Raw genomic sequence first — 21,665 nt, forward strand, 5'->3', positions numbered from 1 at the left:
TGTGTGTGTGTGTGTGTGTGTGTGTGTGTGTCCAGCTCAGCCCACCAGGGGGCGCGGCTGGCTGGCATGTGGTGCTGGGGGATTGAACCGTGGTCTCTTTGCTTTGCTAAGCTTGTTCAAATAGGTGCTTTAGACCACTGAGCCATCTCACCAGCCCCTCTATCCGGATTTCTTGAAAACTGAGTCTGGTCTTTTTTTGGGGTGTGTGTGGTAACAAAACTATTGATAAAGAAAGAGAATAATGCCAGGCATGGTGGCACATGCCTGTAATCCTGACACTCAGGAGCTGAGACAGGGAGATTATCACATGCTCAAAGCCAGCCAGGACCTCACAGTGAGCTCAAGGCCAGCCTGAACTACACAGCAAGACCTTGTCTCAAAAGACAAAATAAAACAAATGATGGGAATAATGATGAAAGAAACCATCCAAGAGCTGGTCATCACTGAAGCTGGACAAAACATGCACAGGGCTTTTTTTTTTTTTTGTGGAACCAGGGATTGGCTCAGGCCCTTGCGCTTGCCAGGGAAGTGCTTATTCCACTGAGCCATCTCCCTGGCCCCAGGGCTGTTCTTTATACCCATCTACATATATATAACATATATATATATTTTTTTTTCATATATATATATGAAAAAATTTTCCATTATAATTTTTTTTTAAATATGCAATCATGGGGTTGGGAAGATAACTCAGTGGAAGGGCCGGGGAGATGGCTCAGTAGAATAAGCATTTGCCCGGCAATCGCAACAGTTACTATACCAGAAGCATACTTTGTCGATGTTGCAAACACTTTTTCCAGACTTATCTTTTCATTTTGTTTTGATATAGGGTGATGGCATGTTGTCTAAGACTGGCCATAAAATCACTATGTAACCAGTCTGTACTCGCTTTTGATTCCCCACCTGAGGGCTCCTGAGGGCTGGGGTTACAGGTATGTGACACCACACCCAGCTCAGACAACAACTTTCTATGGTTTCTTGAGAAAAATGAGGGTAAATGCCTCTGAGAAAAATTATTTACATAAAAATCACACCAGTAAGAAATGAAAAAACCTAAGGCATTTATCTCCTCCTTTTCTCCTTTGTGCTCTCTCATTATCATCCATCCTATAACTACTTCAGGCACTGTTGTATTTTAGCACACACAGACACATCTAAACAGGCCACTTTTATTTGGTTTGGTTGGATTTTGAGACAAGGTCTCACTATGTACTGCCAAACTTGCTTATACAGCCAGGCTGGCCTCGAAATCACAGCAATCCTCCTGCCTCAGCCTCTTGAGTTACTGGGATTATAGGTGTATGCCACCACTCTCAATTTTTTTTTTTTTTTTTTGTGGAACTGGGCATTGAACTCAGGTGCTTGCGCTTGCCAGGGAAGCGCTTATTCCACTGAACCATCTCCCCAGATCCCCAGCCACTCTCAATTAACAGTGTCAACTTTTGCTAATTCCAAAGCCAAATAAAACCAAAGTAAGGCCCAAAACAGCCTTTGATTCCTCAAATCCTAGATCAAGAGGAGAAATGAGACCAAGCGTGATACTACATTCCTGTAATCCCAGCACTCAAGAAGCTGAGGCAGGAGGATCACAAGTTTGAGTTCAGCGTGTGTGATTGAGACCCTCCTTCACAAAACACAAAGCAAAACAAAAAAGATTAAGAAATGACCTGTTCTGAGTTTAATGAGCAGCCTCTCTCAGGTTACAGCACCCTCCATTTCCTGTAACACATGTATTTTTTTTTTAACAGAACTACCACATTTTTTCATGGATCTTTGGTTTTGATCATGGCAAGTGCTGGAAAGTTAGGTTTGCAGAGACATGATGTCATCAGAAGGAATGCTATGTGGCCCAGTGTCACAACTGCAACTCCCTCAGGCTCGTGGCGTGTGTGGTATCTGAAAGATGTCAAGACTGCCGATTCCTTGAAGACTTAGACTATGCTGCGGTACCTGAGCACTGCTGAGCCCCCCAGGGCTCCCCGCGATCCCACAGACACAGCCTTAGGGAACAAAGGAAGGGACCAACACAAAGATCTCAATCCCAAGTTTTAGGCAAATGCTCCTTATTTCAGTTAGAATAGTTTTTAAATTTAAAATACCTGACTTGTCTATCAACATATTCTATCTATAACAACATACACAAAAGGCCCTCAGGCTTTCTGAGTGAAAGAGAGGAATAGATTGAGTCTGCTACCCTGTGACCCAGACCAGAAGCCACGCTGAGGCCATCCATACCTGGCCAGACACGGGCGATGCGGCAGTCCCCACGTCATCTCTTACACATTCACAGCTGGTGGATTTTGCACTTGCTCACCTGATTCAACTTCCAGTGGAATTCTGCAGGCTTGTATTTCTTCTCCTCGGAAGGGTCCTGACGGAGGAGGAAAATCAGCCTGCACCCATGAATGTAGAGTGAGTAGTGATGTCGGTTCATATCTGTCAAGAGAGTTCCAACAGGTGAAACAGCTACCTTAGGGTCCAAGGGAGAAGTGAGGTCTGTTTCCTTAATGGATTTCGAAGACACATTTTCATCTGCATAAGCGAATCCTCCAGCTGGGCTATGCAGCATCTAGGAACAAATACGCCTGGGTTCTACTAAGCGCCAGGCTCCTGACAGCTGTCGACCATCCCTGGACGCTGTCTCTCTTGAGAACAAAGCATGTCCAGCCCCAAATCGAGACAATGTCTGAACCACGCAGCTTCCTGAGAGGCTAGGGGGCGGTGAAGGCACCTGCTGCCTGCGAGGACCCGCTGGGCCCTGAGGTCCACTACCGACAGAAACACAACCTACCTGTCTTGTCTGAACTGCAAAGAATCGTCTCCTTCTTCCTGCCGAAAGGTCCATGCCTCATCCACATGGCAATCGTGAAGGGCTCCTTGGGGTTGACAGAAACTACACCATCAGGGATCCTCACTGCCTGGGTGCCATTGAACTCAAAGACCTGGTCGCTGTCATGGCCGTTGTCAGTGGGGAGGCCGATGGTCCAGTTCAAGGAGCTGCTGGGGGAAGGGAGCAGCTCGGCAGTGCCTGCAGCAGCCCCTGAAACCACAGCGACAACGCTGAAGGTCAGTTCTGCAAAGAACCCGGCGCTCACAAGAGTCAAAGCTTTGTACTCAAGGGCTGGACTTGTTTCACAGTCAATGTGCTAATCTGAACTTACTTTTCCTTAAAAATAGGAAATATTTAAAGAGAAAAATGATAATAACTACAGATGGTTTTTTATAGAAAGGAGGACAAAAATATCAACTATTTCTAGTAATCCCACCCAAATAGACACCATCTGGGGATAAACCCTCCTAGCTCTCTATGAATATAGACACACACAAGGCATGAGCTAAACGGAATCCTAATGCGCATCCGCCCGCCCCCCCGAACCAAAGCTCTGACGTGATGGATGGGCCTGTTCTCCCTTGGGGCACTGGGACTGTCTTGCTCTCTCCCCTTAATGACCTCTCCTCAACGGCCCCGTCCCCATCATTATGCATCTAGCATAAATTCCTACAAATGGATTTACTAAGTCAAAAATAGGAAAGAAAAAAAACAAAAAAACAAAAAACAAACCTTTGACAACTATCATTACATACTGCCAAAATCAAACTTTCTTCTGGGTACTGGGGATCAAACTCAGACGTGCTAAGCAGATATGCTACTACTGAGCTGTAGCTCAGTCCTCCCAAATTTTCTTTTGAATTTGTCCCCAAAGAAGATCTGCAAGCTTTCTCTGATGCAGGGTCTTTGAATTCTACAGCCCTAGGAGCAGCATCACTTGGCTGCACCAGTCCTATCTTTTGAGAGACAAGACCTTGGCCGAAATCCCAGCTCTGTGACTTTTACAACTCGTTGCTGGAAAAGCTACGTAACCTCCTGCAGCGTCAGTTAGCTCCTCTGTACCAACAAGGCTAGCACCACCTACTCTGGAAGACTGCTGGGAAGATTAACACATAGAACACTAGCTCTATACAGTATGGTGAGAACTCAGGTGCTAAATGCTCTATTCTTCTTAACTTTCAGCTGTTCTGCTGAGAAAATATTCACCCACTATTGAAATAAATAGTGACCTTATAAAGAAGTCAGTTTTATACATTATACTTACATGTATACTTTAAAACAGAAAACATTCCTACCCCTCAATTCACATTTATTTGAGTACACTGTTGTGGCATGATATGTCCAAAGTCCTCAGCACGAGGGTGACCAGAACAGGAAAGAGGTTGCTCTTCTGCCAAGCTGCCACCCAGCAAGTTCTAATTATTAAGAAAACCAAGTGTTGGGGCGGGGAGATGGCTTAGTGGAATAAGTGCTTCCCTGGCAAGAGCAAGGGCCTGTGTTCAACCCCCAGTTCCGCCAAAAAAAAAAAAAAAAGAAAGAAAGAAAACTAAGTGTCAGTCAGATGTGGTGGCACATGCCTGCAAGCCCAGCACTCAGGAGACCAAGCCAGGTAGACTGCCTTGAGTTAGAGACCAGCCTGGGGTACATTGTGAATTCAAGGCCAGCCTCAATTACATAGCAAGACCCTATATCAAAAGAAAAGAGGAAAGAGGAGGGGAGGGGAGGGAAGTGGAGGGGACTGGAGAGGAGGGGAGGGAAGAGTGAAGTGAAGCCCTACAGGCTTTCCTGGGTAGTTGAAGGTAGAGCAGCTTGGGAGATGGCTCCCTGCAGAGCTGCGGATCACAAGGGGCCTCTGAGGCTCTAGTGTTTATGGCTAACCACGTAAATATTCAGCACCTCCTACTAGAGGCATGCGGACCTCCCTTTTCTTCATCTAGATAAACTGGGAAGGTGCACAGAAGCTAGGAAAGAAGAAAGCTCGCTCTCTGATCTGTCTCCCAGTCCTTGTCTCTCAGCTCATCCACAATGTGGTCTGTGACGTGTAAAGTGAGCTAAGCCTCCAGTCAAATGTGCATATCTTACGGTTAGCCATGGGGGCACATGCCTGTAATCCCAGCACTCAGGAGGCTGAGGCAGGAGGATCACCGTGAGTTCAAGGCCAGCCTAAACTGCATAGCAAGACCCTATCTCAAAACAAAACAAAAAAAGGCCTGAGATACAAGTTTCCTTAGGCTGATTCTGATTCGTGTTTACAAAGGCTACTGCATCACCTATATATTTTTCTTTAGTGAACATTTTGTTTCATATAAAACTCACCTTCATCTTTCTTCTGAGATGGAGTCTGACAATTTGCTCAAACTGGTCTCAAACTCCTGGGCTCAAGCAATCCTCCTGCCTCCATCCCCCAAGCAGCTGGGACAGCTTATCCTTACCTCAGCCCTATTCGGATGATTTACAACGTGTGCTGTTCTCTTCCAATCAGTGGTTCTTACAATGCCACACATGTAACATTCTGAACAGATTTTGGGGGGTTATCACCTGGGTTGAAAATCGGCCAGTGTGTCAGTGCCTGTTGGGTTAGCATCCCACACTGAGCGGCGTGGCCCACTGAAAGGGTCCCCCGCCCTGAAGACCATGAGCTCAGGACGCCTGCCTCCTGCCCTCTTACCGCAGAGCCTGTGCAGGGACTTCTCAGAGTAGGTGTCTCGGTCGCAGCCTTTCCCGATGTGGCTGGTCTCTAGCTCCACTGTGGCTTGCACCAAGGCCACTGGCTCATCACATGTCTCCAGGTGGATGTTTGGGAAGACAGCCAGGGCGCCAGTGCCAGGCTCGTACTCAACCCTGTTACTCCAGCCTGTGTCACCCACGAGTCAGAGTGGGAGGGAAGAGAAAAACTCGACCTTAGGGCTGCTTGGTTCTAAGCTTCCGAAGGTGTGCGGGGCGCGCGTGTGCTCACCTTGCCACCCAGGTGTGCAGGTGGGCTTAATGCTGATCTTCACCAGAACATCTTCCGCGGCCCTCTTCTTCCCACAGTCATAGGCCGTGACGCTCAGCTTATACTGACGTTCTTTCCCATAGTTTAGCTTCTCGGTGTTCTTTATATAACCTGTCAAGGAGAAAAGGCAAGTGAAAATCATCGCCACTTTCACTGTCCTGTGTGGAAACAGAACACTGTGCATTAAGGCAGTGTGAAGGCAACCCTGAAACGTGCCAGCCCAGAGCACCCCGCCTGCCTGCACACACGGCACCCCTCCAGAAGCGCTTCCACAGGGGAGCCGACTCCCCACAACTCAGTCTCTGTGATTCCTGCAGTATACACTTGCTTTTATATTAACTTTGTAATACATATATAAAAGACAAAACAATTCAGATCTCAATTATTACATATAAAGTCAAATTGCATTAAATATTTCTCACTAAAAAGATTTACTTTGCAGGTGGTAGGACTGGGGCATAACTCAGCAGTGGGGTGTGTTTAGTGCCAGGTTCATCTCAAAGTGGGGCGGGAAACAGATTAGTTTCTGCTCCTCCTTGACCATACAACGAGTCCGCTTTTTTGGAGACAGTGTCTTGTTATGTAGCCCAGATTAGCTTTGAACTCACAGCAATTCGCCTGCCTCAGCTTATCCAGTGCTGAGAATAAAGACTCGCACCACTATGCCCAGCAGAAACCTGCATTTGGAATGTGAGTGCAGACAGACTTCTACCCATAATTCCATCAAAGATTCTATGCTGCGCATTAGTTAGCAATGGAGACACAGATCATCACTGAGAATCTCTAACCTCCATAAAGAGGTTGAGTTCCAGAGAGCTACTTTTGTTCAATTACTAAGGCCAGAGTGGGCTGGGCAGAAGTAACTCTGCGTGAACACTTGGTTGAAGTGCACCTGCCAGCATGCGGGCGGCTCTGGGCTTCTTCCCCTGTATTGTGGGGGAGGGAGAGATCAGATAGAAAGTGCACATTGCTAACTGCATTGTGGGGAGGCCCGCTGCAACGCCTGGGATGGAGCAGGAAGAAGCGACGTGCTGGAGGCAGCGGGGCAGCGCTCTTACTGACATAGGTAAGAAAGCAGAAATGGGAGCCCCAGCAGACAGTGCTGTCAGACAGAGTGGAGACCACAACACGCAATGCCGGCCACCGAATCGTCGGCACGACACAGATCAGGGCCACTCTTGGCAAGGGCTGCTCAGCTCTCACCATCCTTGTCCACAGCGAAGGGCACATCAGGAGTGACGATCTCGTAGCTGCAGATCTGGCTGAACTGAGGGGAGCAGTCTGCGTCCACGGCCTCCACCCTCAGGATGCTATCATACTGCTTGCCCTCAGTGACCGTCGCCTTGTAGGACTTCTCCTTGAACACAGGGGCATACTCGTTCACATCGTTCACCTGGATGTGGACAGTTGCTCTGGACAGAAAGGAGGAAACAGCTGTTTGGGGGTTTTCATTGTTTTTCATTCATAGGATACCAATTTTGCCCTATTCTTAAATTTATTTATTTATTTTTGTATTTTAGGGAAGGGTCTACAGGGTGTTCAGGATCTAACTACTAGATCAGACTTGTAGTGATCCTCCGGTTTACAGCCTCCCAAGAGCTGGGATTACAGGCACACGCCACCAAGCCCAGTCTCAAATGCTGTCTCAACATGCCCCGTGGGAGGGGCTGGCACCACAGGCCCAGGGATTGAACCCCTGGCCCCTGCCCCTGCTTGCAGGCATTTAATCCTAAATTTATTTTCCTATGCTACCTTGTTTCATGAAATTCATATAATGAAGATAAGAAAATTAAATCAAACTTCAATGTTTTCAAGTCAGCTTGGGCCAAAAAAAGCCCTTAAAATAAGGATGTAGATTGACTCTTTCACATCCTTAAAGCTAAGTTTAAAAGCCAATACAAAAAGAGACCTGGGGCTAGGGATATAGCTCAGAGGTGGGAGACTTTTTTGTCTATCATGAATAAGCCAATCGATTCAGCCCCTAGCACAGCTAGAGATAGCAGGTGGGACAGAGGGAAACAGACACTTTAGAATTTTCTCTGACATTGTAGGCCAGGATGTAAAGATGGGAGATATATGGGAGACATCTATTTATATTAGGTACCTGTCTGTTCTCTAATTAAAAATTAAAGGATGAGCCAGTGAGATAGCTCAGAGGGCTTAGTGCCTATTTTAGCAAATGCAGGGAACAGGGTTCAATCCCCGGTCCCGCATGCTGCACTGGCCCCACCCCTGGATGCAGTGAGCCAGTGACTGAGTCTGGGTGTGGTAGCCCATGCCTGTAATCCCAGCTCTGGGGAGGCTGAAAACAGGAGGATCACTACAAGTCTGAGCTGTGTAGTGAGACCCTGTACCAAATATACAAAAGGAAAAAATTTTTTGAAAATTAAAAAGATAAAAGTTAAAGGACATTTTATTGGCTGGGCATGGTAGTGCACACCTGCAATCCCAGCACTCAGGAGGCTGAAGCAGGAGGAACATTTGATGGAACTCTGGTCCCTGCACTTGCCAAACATGCGAGTTTAAGGCCAGCCTCTACTACATAGTAAAACCCTGTCTCAAAAAAACAAAAAAAAAGAAAGACATTTTATCACAAATGTTAGATGGGAAAAGTTGGGTCAAAGGAAGAGAGGACAAGAAAACAGAATAAACATGGCAAAGTTTGATGATGAGAAGTAAGGTTTTTTTTTTTTTTTGCTCTGAATGCCCTCAGGGGTGGTTTGGCTGGCTGGAGTGTTGTGGGGATCGAACTACAGCAACCTGAGGCTGACAGCTTTGTGGAAGCAGCCACTTAAACAACTGAGCTAAGGCCAGGCCTCCAATGAGAAGTAATTTCTGTCCTGGAAGGAGTAAACGCAGCCCGAGAGCAAGGGTGGCCCTGGGGAGGACATGGGCACCAATGTGCCGGGTGAAGGAGGTGGCGCCTACTGCCACTTCCCAGACGCCCACTGGTTATCAAGGAAACTAGGCTCCCAAGGACAAGAGATGTAGATTTCAAGGGCTACTAATCAGTCTGTTTCTGAGGTAGACAAGGTGTTTGGTCAAGATATGAGCAAAGCCCACAGCCAAGTCACGCTGTACGCAGGCTGAGGGTGACTCCCTAGCGAGCACACTCCACTGTTCACTGAGCGCCTCCCCCAACGGCATCCCCTGAAACCCTCCCCTCGGTTGTGTGATGGCAGCTGGTCCTCACCCTGGTCCTGAGCTACATGCTACGAACAAACGGAGCCTCGGCGACATCAAACTGCTTCACGCCAATGGCTGGCCCGTGGCAGAGGCAGACCAATCCCCACATGCACCCTGCGCAGTCCTGTGCCTCACACTCGGGATAGTGGACGTGGGCCCACTGCCTCTTGGTGCGGGTGATCAACCCTCTGCCCTTGGGGTTTACCGGAAAATAGGAACACAACAACAATATACCCTTCCTCAGGGAAAGGCGGGCTTCTCAAAGCAGTCAGTGTAGGGCCTCCTTCTTGAATGAAGAGTGGTGGAACAAGACTGTCCATTCATTTATTTTTCAAAGCCTGCTGCCCATTAGTGAGAGCACACACTGCTCTCACTAAGACTTCATTAGTGAGATGTCTTCTGCCCCAAACTTGAACAGTCGGGGACACAGACACTGTTCCCTGTCCCTCCCTTTACTCGGGCACACACAATCCTCAGTGGGTTCTTGTCCCTCCTTGCCAGCCTGCTTATGTTTTTATATTTTTGGTACAGAGAATCGAACTCAGGACCTTTCGCTTGCCAGGCAGGTCCGTACTGCTGAGCTACATCCCCAGCTCCTGCTTACTTATGAGACTTCTTCACGCCAGTGCCGTCAGGGCCCTTCCCGCAGTCGTAGGCCTGGATGGTGAATGTGTAGTCTTTCTGCAGCTCGCAGTCCAGTTTCTCTTTGGAGCGAATTATCCCCTCTCCAGTGGACTTATCCACTACCACTGCGTCAAAGGGGACATTCTGCCCGTGAATTTTAAAGCCACAAATCTCACCTGGGGAGTCAAAGCAGAACAGGTCAGGATTTCTGCCATGCGAACCTTCTACACATTGCCCTCCTCCCCCAAAGAAAATGACAATTCGGCAGCCAGGGGTTGGAGGGTCCGTGGACAAAGCAGGGGGCACTGTGCTTTAACACGGGTGAGTTCTGGGGCTTTAGTCAAAAGAAGCAGAGTCTGGCTTCCCAAGCAACACGTATACTTTGCATCCACTCATGCAGGAATACAAACGAGAGAGAGAAGGTAGACAGGCATTCCACAGGAGCACTTAGAGGGCTCGAGGGCAAAGGAGTCGCGTTAGCAGACAGCCGAGGCTGGAGCACACCGCGGCTGCCCCAGCCACCGGAGGACCGAGGGCCGAGGGCCAGGCATCTTTTTGGATTTGGATCAAGGACAGGATAAAACGCACAGTTAAGTGTGGGAAGAGAAAGAAGCGTGAGATATAGGACCAGCACCATAATTACAGAAATTCTGTCAAGAAAAAGTCCAAACAATCAAGTCTTCCTGTGCAATGAGCCTGGCTAAAATTAGGGAATCAAAACAAACTGCTAAACGAGAGGTAGAAATACCAACTTTCAGGCATCCATTTCAACAGCTGTCACCCGGTTCTGTCACGGGGAGGGACGTGCTACCCTTTTATGGGGGGTTTATCCTATCAACCCTGAAAGACCAGCTTGGGAACTCCGCTACAGCTGAATTGGCTTCAAAGCTGAAGGAGAGCTCAAGATCCGTGTTGCCGTCCTTGCACATGAAGGAACAATCACAGATGATCTGATGTGTATATGAAACTTCACAAACATTATTTCACATAAAAATCAGACTGAACTCTTCCATGACTCCAACAAACAGAAAATTGTTCTGAAAAAAATCTCTGAAGTTCAATTAAACAAAAATCGTGGTGCTGTCCATGTAGTTCAAATGGATGTCTGATTTCCAGATATTTCTAACCAAGGGTCTGATTACATACACCCTCCATCAATACACTTAATAATAGGGACAAAGTAGGAGAATAAATAGGGGCAAAGGAGCATGACAGTTGCTTCTGTTTAAGGGCTGATTCCCAATTTTATCAACAAAGTTAGTGGGTTAATATTAATAAGAGGGAGACAAAGAACCCTTGATCACCTTCTTTGGTGACTGTCACCTCAAAACTCTCTAAAGAGAGAAAAGATAAACCCATGTCAGTAATTCAGGAGAGTGGAGATGGAACAAGGAAATAGTCAAAGATGCACATATTACACACAAAAAGCTTGACATATAATTTAACAACACACTCAGTAATCACCTACTAGAATTCCTACAATCAAACTGGATCTTCCCTAGCAAAATGTTACTTTGAATCCCACTTACCATGAGCTACTGCATAATTTTTAAATGACCCTAATTTAGAGATGAGATTGTGGTATGAGATTTCCTAACAGCCTCAGGTGTCATTAGAGCTTTCGTTTAGAATACCTATGTGACTACAGTTAGTAAACTAACTTGTATGTTTTCCTTTTCAAACTGAGTTCTCTCAGCTAGATTCTACAGCCCTCAATTTAGACTAAGAGAAGCAAACATTTGGAGGAAAACGCTGGAACCCTTTGCTCTTATCAATACTGATGGTTTATACTCAAAAGCACCCAACCAAAGGAATAAGTAGGAACCCTCCGCTAGTGAATGTCTGCTTAATGTGAAAGGCAGGATATCAAAACCAGACGCAAGGTCACCACAGCGACCATATCTCTGCAAACACACCTCCCGCCAAGCCATCCCCTCTCCCTGAGGTAGCACTCTCTGAATTCCTTTGCTTTTTGAAAGATGTTGCCATTTATTTACTCTGAACAGTATTATTTCACTTTGCATGATTTTAAAGGTTTTAAAAATGGTACCGGGTGACATGCAGCTTGTGACATATAGCTTTTGCGATTTGATTTTGTAGTCAACCTTCAATATCTTAAGATGCAAGGGCCGGGGAGATGGCTCAACAGAATAAGTGGTTCACTGGCAAGCACAAGAGCCTGAGTTCAATCCCCGGTTCCGCAAAAAAAAAAAAAAAAAAAGAGCTACGGGAATTTTGAGGGGCCAGGGAGAAGGCTCAGTGGAATAAGCACTTCTTTGGCAAGCGTAAGGGCCTGAGTTCAATCCCCAGTTCCGCCTGCCCCCCCAAAAAAAAGATGCATTCATCTGGCAGCCACCACTACCTACTCGTGAGAATCCCCTGAAATAAAGCACGCAGCATGCTTCAAACACTGCCTTTCATAGAGAATGCATTTGACAAATGTTTGCTATTACCATCATCCTTCATTTATTCTTTTATTTTTATTTATTTATTTATTTTTGTCTTTTTGAGACAGGTCACTTTGTAGCCCAGGCTGGTCTCAAACTCGAAGTGATCCTCCTACCTTAGCCTCCCAAGTCCTGGGATTACAGGTGCGCACCACCACACCCAGCTTACTATCACCATTTCTCACTGTATGAATATGCTGTAACCCCAAATTTTCTGCTATTGATGAACAATACCATGGCAGACATTTCTGCCTCTGTGTCTTCCTAGACATGAACAAGACATTCTAGATCTGTGTTGCCCAATGTGGCAGCCACCAGTCACACACAGCTGTTCATACTTAAACTAAAACTCATGCTAAAATGAAATATTAACATTCAGCTCCTTAGTCATCGATCTGGCCCCATTCCATGTGCTCATAGCCATATGTCACCAACCTGGCTGGTGAGAGCTGCCTGAACACGGATCCATAGCATGCGACTACCCCCCAACAGTTGGTTCTGTTCACAGGCCAAGCAGTGCAGGCTCTGCAGACAATGGTTTCTGGGCCAAACTTAGCCCATCTCAGGTACTAGGAATGGTCTCTATCTTTTCAAATAGTATTTCAGGATCACATGCTATCTGATGGCGCACAGCATGCTGGGAGGCCAAGGCAGGCAGATAACGAGTTTGAACCCAGCCTGAGCAACTTAGTGAGACCCTGTCCCAAACTAAAATGTGAAAAAGGGCTTGGCATGTAGCTCAGTGCGAAGGCTCTGGGTTCAATTTCCACTACAAATATATTACATGACAAAGTTATACTAAAAATTCAAATGTCAGTCTCCATCAATAACTTTTTTTTTGAGACTGGGTCTCACTAGGTAGTTCAGGCTGACAATTCACAGTGATCCTCCTCCCTCAGCCTCCCAAGTGCTAGGATTACAGACATGCATCACCAAATCCAGCTATCCACCAATAACATTGCACTGGGCCACAGATATGCCCGCAGTGTAGGGATGGTCTCCACTGTGTTCTCAGTACGATGGCAGAGTTTACCGCAGCTACAAAGACCCTCTGGACATCTCCTGTTCAACTCCTTCAGGGAAAAAGCTCGCCGGTCCTCACCCTAGAGCAGAAGCACTGGGTACCACGGAGGTGTCGTCTACATGCTGGGATGCGCTGACTCACTGTACTGTACCCACACTTCTGGGTGTATGTCAGCATCACATGATATGCTCACAGTAAATCCAGAGTCCAGCCTTCATTTGGAGAAAACTTTCCAGCCTTCACTGTGGAGTCCCACGTGAGGCAGTACACATCCTCTCTGCTGCTGCACTGACTGTGGCTGCAGTGTGCTTCCTGACCAGGGTGCCAGGCTCTGAAAGCATGGACGAAGACCCTAGCATGAACACTGGCTTGAAGTGAAGTAAAAACACAAGGACCTGATCACTGTCCTGGATGAGTTTTTGGTTCTGAGAAGACAGGGTCTTGCTGTGTTGCTCAGGCTGGTCCTAAACTCTTTGGCTCAGAGGCTTTCTCCTCAGCCGCCCACCACATGAGACTATAAGCAGAGCCCCTGAGACTGATTCCGAGAGCTGCTCAGGCAGAGCGGGACCATTCCCCAGCTGTTGTAAACACTCCCCATCTTTCTTTTGAGAAATCAGGCGGGGGTGCGAGGAGAAGGGATGTGAGCAAAGGCAGCCACTGGGGTTTCTGTCTCAGACTGCAGGATTCACAGTGAAATGTCTGAACAAAGAGGCCGGGAGCGAAGGGAGCACAAACGCAGTTGTCTGGGAGGAATTCAGGGCAGCAGAACGGCTGTGCAAAGGCCAGGCTCTGCGGGGAGCCCTGTGCTGCCCAGTGGCTGAGCTCAGGGACACGAGGTCTGCAGAGATGGGCGCCCTGAAGCTACACAGCGCCTGCCCGAGCTCCGGCAAGAATCTCTGTTTCTCCCCCTCTCCCTGGGAGAAGGGGGCTCTAGGCGGAGCAGTCCATAGGCACAGAGATGTTACCTGAGCAGTGCCAGCAGGAGGCGCTGAGGACTGTTCTGGATGGGGCAGGCACTGAGAAGTGGGCAGAGCTGGGAGGCTGCCTTTCACAAACCTGGCACAGTGACTAGGAGGTGGGGCTGGGCCTTGAGCTCCAGCTCTGTACCAGGGGCTGCACAACATAGCACGGTGTGGGGTCCTGGGGTGGTGTCTCAGAAGTGTAATCGGCAAGCGGGAGAACAAATGAGACTCACAGCAAAGCATACTGCATTTCCAGGCTGCACTCCAGAGGCTGGATGTGATCCATTCACAAGGAGAGCAGCGGATGCTAGACGGGGTCCCTTCTGCTGTGAACGTGCACGCATGGAGGCTCCATGGGGCCTCAGATCCACCAGCGCTTACTGCACTGCTGGCCAGGCAGGGCCCTCACCACCGCCTCACAGGGCAGCTCCCCACGTGGAACAGCCTGGACTGCCGCCTCAGGGCCTAGTCTGTTCCCTCAAACCCCAGCTCTGATGAACTGCATGGGACCCACGAGTGCTGCGGAACTGGAGGGGGCTGCTCAGGAACAGTGGCTCAGGTCACCTGATGGGTCCACTGGAAGGACTGAGGCACAGACAGGAAAAGGCGGAGCCTCGGGCCCAGCAGCTGCCACTGCCCATCCAGCTTCGCTTCCGGCCTGCTTGGAGGGCAGCTTTGGGTTTTTGTACCAGGGATGAACCCAGGGCCTCTGCGTGGAGCTCCATCCTCAGACCTTTGTATATTTGTATATTTTGAAGCATATCTCACTAAAGCACCCAGGCTAGGCTAAACTTGTGACTCTCCGGCTTCAGCCTCCCAGAATGCTAGAAATACAGGTGTGCACCACCATGCCTGCTGTAGAGTATTTTAAACAAGGCCCAGATACATGTTCAATCTACAATACTGCAGTAGGTAACATGAACAGTTTCACATAACAACCACACACCAGGCAGTCAACAGCAACCCTCGCATCCCAGGTACTGGCGTGTTGGAGCAGCTAGCTCTGCTCCTGACACACTCACTCACAATCTTCCTCCCCGGGACAGAGTAGGGCCGTGAGTAACACCTCTCCAGAAGCACATGTGTCATCTGTCAGTGCTCAACCCATTCCTGAGTCCCGCCTCCCTGGTGCATCCAGTTGGCAGCAGTCACACACACCCCAGGCCCATGTCCCTGGTCCTGCACACACAGGCACACTTCCACCGCAGCTATCCTGACTCAGCCATCTTCCTCCCATGCTGCAAAGGAGGACTCTCAGCATTGCGGCTCACTTCTGATGTCCTTTCTGCTCTGCCCCTCTCAACCCCCAGCAGACCCCATGTTGCTGTTCTGCTTCACAACGGACCTAAAATCCTGATTTCAGGCTAGGGTGTAGTTCAGGTACATGTGCTTGCCCTCCCTAGAACTTTTAACTCAGCAGTTCTAGCAGAAGGTCCAGGACCAGGTATCTCCCTCCCACCTGTCTTCTGAAACCTGGTACCGATGCCTCCTCCTTGCCCTAAGCCCTAAGCCTCCCAGCCTCCAGGGTTCATGCTCCGAAACAGTGAAGATTTCACCCTCCCACCTACATCACCAGGGCTCGGAGACAGAGCCAACTCCTGGCCTTTCTATCAGCCTTGCAGGCCCAGTGGCCACGCAGCATGTGACGGCCGCACATCCCAAACCTGTCCAGGGAAGCACCAGCACCAGAGACAAATGACTAGCACCAAACAGCTCCCCTCAGGTGCTCTGGACACAGCTCAGGTTAAAGCACATGGTCCTACCGTTTGTTCCAGGTATTCCTACATCTTCCACCCAAGCATGGATGGAGCGCTGCTCCACAGAGCAAAGCACTGAAAGCCTCAGATTCATAGCAAATTCCATGGCAGTTATTACGGTGCTACAGAAAATACCAGGCATCCAAATACTTGACTATGCAATGTGCCCAGGAACAAGAAGTAACATTATCTTTTTAATCATTACTGTAAGTAGAAAATGTAATATCTTAAGCTAAACTATTTAATGCCAGCACTAACAAATTCTTATATTTTCAACGTACAAATATGGTGATCTTGCTGGGCATGGTGGCACAGGCCTATAATCCCAGCACTTGGAAGGCTGAGGCAGGAAGACTGCGGTGAGTTCAAAGCCAGCCTAGACTACACAGTGAGACCCTGTGTCATAAAACCAAAAAATGAACAACAAAAACTGGCAATCTCTCATGAGTCAAGCTGGCCCATGCAACTCCCTGCTACAAGCACATGGACCTGGCTGCACCCGCCCAACAAGGCACTACATACGGTGGGGGCAGCAGCGAGCCCTGCAGGCCACCTCCTAGACTGAGTCACAGGATCACCAAGGTCAGGGAGAAAAGTTCTAAGCAGATGCCAAACCAAACGGCACTCCAAACTTTTCCTCCTCGATTCCACTCATATCACCATGTTCAGCCAACTCTACGAACCACAGCCCACTTGGGGCAACTGGAACAGGCCTGCCTGCCAAAGCAAAGAGCGCAGCGAGGGTTCAGCTTTCTGCTACAGGAGGACAGAGTTCATCTCCACACCAGGGACACTGCGGTCTACAGGTGTGGTTCAGGCTTCTTTTTTTTTTTTGGCAGAACCAGGAATTGAACTCAGGCCCTTGGGCTTGCCAGGCAAATGCTTATTCTACTGAGCCATCTCCCCGGCCTGGTTCAGGCTTTAACTCACCATGAAATACACGAATTTAAGATTCTTCCCCCCGCCCCAGTACTGGGATACATATAAGCCCTTTTATTTTTTAACTTGATTTTTTTTATCTCTTGGTTTTGGGTAACAGGGTCTCACTATGTATTGCAGGCTGGTCTCAAACCCACACTGACCCTCCTCCTGGGGTCACAGGCACCACCACTCATGGCTTTTTTGTTTGTTTGTTTGAGAGGAAGGTCTTGTGGTGCTCCTGCCTCAGCCTCCAAGGTGCTGGGATTACAGGAGTGTGCCACCATGCCAAAACATATTTTCCCAATCACATGTCCTCAGGCTTTTAATGTAATAAGTAAAGGGGACAGAATAAGAAAGTGAGCCATCTAAATTTCCTAAAACATTTGACAAACACCAAGGCTGTTCTCTCTCAACCTGGGTTCGTCATGAGCTGACAGTGACAACCACCGAGGCGCTTCTGCAACTCACTGTCCAACTTGAGACCCACAGGTGCTGCAGGGACATGAACTCCTGGCATGTCCTGCGCTATGCCTCAGAAAGGGACAAGACACCAGCCACAACGTCCTGAGCACTAAACCAGCAACCTAGGAAGCAAGCTGCCAGCAAGGGGCATGCCACCCTACGCAAACTTAGCTGTGCCATCCTCAAGCACGCACAGGAGGCCCACATGTCCCAGGAGCACAACATGATGGGGACAAAACTGACAAGGTCATCATCCCCCTGTGTCGTGCAGCTGACAGACAAGCTCTGAGCCAGTTTCCTCATCTCAAGATGGTCAGAGACAGCACAGCCCAGAGCCCGAGCTGCCCTTTGGTGCTCAGTGTCGGCTGCCCCACCCCACAGAGCTGGGCTACTGCAGCCTCACAGCCCAAGCTCAGAAACCAGTTCCAGATCTGACCTCCGCCTTATGCCTCGATTACTTTAAGACACGGAGAAAATGGAATACTATGAAGACTTTGGATAAAGGCAGAAAAATTTTTCTTCTAGAACATTAAGTGAAAACATTTCCAAAAGATTACATTATTAATACCACCAGCAGCAAACACATTATACAGTACTATATTTGCTATTTTTTTTTTTTGCTTTTTTCCTTTTTCGTGTGTGTGTGTGTGTGTGTGTGTGTGTGGTTACTGTTCAGGGACAAAAACAAGGGCCTTGTGTATGCTGGGTGAGCTACACCCAGCTCAAAGCTCTACACACACACACACACACACACACACACACACACACACACACACAAGCTAGCATCCCTCCAACCCTGTGAGGCGTGTGATATTACTATCCTTTTATAGATGATGAACGCTGAACTCAGAGAGGGTAAGCACCTTGCCCAGGACCACACGGCTGAGAAGCAGCAGCGCCTAGGTTCAAACGAGCTGGTGTCGGCGTTGCTGAGCTGGGGTGGGGTTTTCTCTGATGGAGAGGGTGCTGTGGTGCTCCCTCCTCACACCTGGGCAGAGGGAGCTTGATGCCTACCACCCCAGTACTGGCGGCGGGGAGGGTCAAGAGTTCAAGGCCAGCCTGGGCTACATAGTGGGACCTTGTCTCAAACGAACACAGAGAAACTCTCTGGCCACTGTGGTACACATGTATAATCTCATCACTCTGAGAGGCTGAGGCAAGAGGATTTCAAGACCAGCCTTTTTTTTTTTTTTTTTTTTTGTGGAACCAGGGATTGAACTCAGGCCCCTGCACTTATTCTACTGAGCCAGCTCTCCAGCCCTTAAGCCCAGTTTTGAGCCCATTCTGGGCAATTTAGCAAAACCTTGTCTCAAAAAATTAAATTACATTTTAAAAGGGTTAGGGATGTAGCTTAGTGTGAAAATCTACGTTCAATCCCCTACAGTCAAAAATAAACTCCAGGGGCTGGTGAGATGGCTCAGTGGTCTAAAGCACCTACTTAGAACAAGCTTAGCAAAGCACAGGGACCGCGGTTCAATCCCCCAGCACCACATGCCAGCCCGCCCCGCCCCCTGGTGGGTTGAGCTGGCCACACACAAATAAATAAATAAATAAATAAATTATAAATAAATAAATAAACTCCAGGGCTGGTGAGATGGCTCAGTGGTCTAAAGCACCTACTTAGAACAAGCTTAGCAAAGCACAGGGACCCCGGTTCGATCCCCCAGCACCACATGCTAGCCAGCCCCGCGCCCTGGTGGGCTGAGCTGGCCACACACACACACACACACACACACACAATAAATAAATAAATAAATAAAAAAATAAAAATAAACTCCATAAGGATTCCTACAACAAAAAACTACATAGGTATTATTAGCACAATAATAATAGTAATAATAATAAATTTGATAACACAATAAGATAAAATGAGAAAAAAGCCAGATGATTCTATTGCTGTGATTTTTCCCTTCAAAGTCAGGATGTGGCTTCCTGCTTCCCATATAACTCCCTGCAGTTATAAACGCAGCCGCAGCACTGACAGAGTCCCCAGCCTGGACTGCAATCTCACTGCTCCGTGCCTCAGATCCTTTCTGCAGAATGGGGATATGGCAGAGAGAGCACTCACTCTTAGGGCTGTGGAGGCTTAGACACACATGCGCACTGGAAGCCCCTGCGCTCACCCTGGACACTGCTGCAGACGTCTTAAGACAGGCATTACGCTAGCAGTGCAGAGGACCATGCTCCACAGACTCTAGAACTGTTAGAGGGGACACTTCACAGGGCCGGGGGAGGAGACACGGAACTCAGCTGTTGCTTTTTTATTATTTTCTTTCTTATTTATTTTAGAACTCCCTTTAGTTTAGGCTGACCTTTAACTCCTGGGGATCCTCTTGCCTCATTCTCCTGAGTGCTGGGGTTATAGCATCCATCATCATGCCTGGCTCCTGCAATCCCTTTTTCATCTTTTTGAGACAAAGCCTCACTATGCAGTTCAGGCTGGCCTTAAACTCACTTTGTAACCCAAGCTGGTCTCGAACTCACAAAGATCCTCCTGCCTGCCTCAGTCTCCCAAGTGCTGGGATTACAGGCATGCATACCACAGCCAGCTTGCAATCACTTCTTAAAATGAATTATATATACATAAATCTACTGAAAAACAGACACTAGATAACCCCACGAAAATTGATGATATAGCATTAAATATCACACTTAAAAAGGGCAACAGGATATAATTACCAAGAACCATGTAAGTGTATTTCTAAACATAAACATCCAAAAATCTAGGCAGACCCAGGCATAGTAGTACATAACTGTAATCCTAACACTCTAGAGGCTGAGGCAGGAGGATCATAAATTCCACCCCATCCTGGGCAACTCAGGTGACTTACGAAGACCCCAAGAAAAATGTAAAAAGAGGGGCTGGAGAGATGGCTCAGTGGAATAGGCGCTTCCCTGCCAACCACAAGGGCCTGAGTTCGATCCCCAGTTCCGCAAAAAACAACAACAACAAAAAAGAAAAATGTAGAAAGAGCTATAGCTGTAGCTCAGTGTGAAGACTCTCAGACCAATCCCCAGTGCTGAATGGAAAAAAATCTAGGTAATCAGACCAACATGCAAAGCTACAAATGATTTCAATCTGGAGGAAAAACACAAGGAAATCACCTAGGCAACTAGACAAACACTGCAGCATGGCACACAGTGCCCCCTCTGCTGTTCCTGTCCCTTTGCCTCTCAGCCACCCAGCACCCAAGCACAACCCACTGAAGCTCCATCCCCACCTGACTGGCACAAGCTGGCCACAGGTTATTCTTCTGAACTGCAATGTGCACATAAACAGAATGGAGTATGGATTATTTTTTTATTATGTAATTAAATAAAATATTTGCCTTTCAATGACCAGAACAGGTTGCTGTCCATCACTCCAATTATGGAGAGGAAAATGTATGGTGCCCAGGAGCACATCAGCCACCACCAGGAGCTATCAGACAAGCTCCGAGCACTGGAACGGCTATCAGTGTGCCTGCGTCAGCCCAGGAGAGCCCCTGGCAGCTGTACCTGCAAAGCGCAGAGGCGCGTCCTTATCCAGGGCGATCAGGGGCGGGTCAAGCAGCACTGTGTTGTCATTCTCCGTCACAATCCCATGGTAGGTGGGCTCCAGCCAGGGCTTGTGCCTGTTAACTAGGTTTGGAAGAAGAAGAAAACAGGCCAGGTTAGTTTCTGCTTTACCCTCGCTGCCTATTTTGCTTTGGTTTTCACTGATGCTGGGGATAGGCCCTCGGGCTTCACATGCTCCGGGCAAGCAACCCGCTGCCCCCACCCAAATCCAGTTACAACTCTGATTTGACCGACAGCAACAGTCTCAGTTTGGCTGCAGTACTTGGTATTGAGACCTAAAGTGCATGAAATTCTAAATTCTAGAGTAAATGCTGTAGAAATTATCACAAGTGAAATGATCACTATGAAGTGACCAGAAGGAAGAAAAGAGCTGGCTTGTAACGGGAGGCTGAGGCAAGAGGATCCACTGGAGTCTATGTGGCCAATCTTGGCTATGTAAGTGAGTTCAGGGTCAGCCTGAACTACATAACAAGACTACCTCAGAAAAAGAAGACTGAAACTGCTCCAAAATCAGGTGAGAGAGAAAAACTGATGGTTATAGATAAACTCAAACTACTTATTTTTAGTCTATTACAGAAAATTTACAAAGAAAAAAAATGCATTTTACTTATTACCATTAGTTGCCATGGCACTATTTAAAATTAGTATTAGAGGGGCCAGGGAGATGGCTCAGTAGAATAAGCACTTGCCTGGCAAGTGCAAGGGCCTGAGTTGAATCCCTGGTACCACCAAAAAAAATAAATAAATGAAATAAAATAAAATATAAAATAAAATAAAATTAGTATTAGAAACAAATGCAAACAGATGCATTAAAGACAATACTTATGAATTACAAACACCAGGCATTAAAATGAAACAATGTAGAATTTCTTTTTAAAAAGGTCAAAAATGCGTATTTA

The 21,665-nt window shown here is 47.7% G+C and overlaps 1 protein-coding gene across 1 annotated transcript in view; it reads right to left on the reverse strand.

Annotated features, from left to right (window-relative positions):
* Clstn1 (calsyntenin 1) overlaps window positions 1-21,393 on the reverse strand; it is a 33,617-nt gene extending 12,224 nt beyond the window's left edge. The window contains exons 1-9 of the mRNA XM_004639727.2: window positions 21,381-21,393; window positions 20,707-20,829; window positions 10,940-10,969; window positions 9,616-9,811; window positions 7,029-7,237; window positions 5,787-5,936; window positions 5,499-5,684; window positions 2,792-3,040; window positions 2,315-2,436 (exon numbers count right to left, since the gene is read on the reverse strand). Of these exons, the coding sequence (XP_004639784.1) occupies window positions 2,315-2,436; window positions 2,792-3,040; window positions 5,499-5,684; window positions 5,787-5,936; window positions 7,029-7,237; window positions 9,616-9,811; window positions 10,940-10,969; window positions 20,707-20,829; window positions 21,381-21,393 (1,278 nt within the window). The remainder of the gene's footprint in view (window positions 1-2,314; window positions 2,437-2,791; window positions 3,041-5,498; window positions 5,685-5,786; window positions 5,937-7,028; window positions 7,238-9,615; window positions 9,812-10,939; window positions 10,970-20,706; window positions 20,830-21,380) is intronic.
* Window positions 21,394-21,665: the final 272 nt, after the last annotated feature.

The sequence above is a fragment of the Octodon degus genome, unplaced genomic scaffold (assembly GCF_000260255.1).
Source record: "Octodon degus isolate 3935 unplaced genomic scaffold, OctDeg1.0 scaffold00113, whole genome shotgun sequence".
Taxonomy (NCBI): Eukaryota; Metazoa; Chordata; class Mammalia; order Rodentia; family Octodontidae; genus Octodon; species Octodon degus.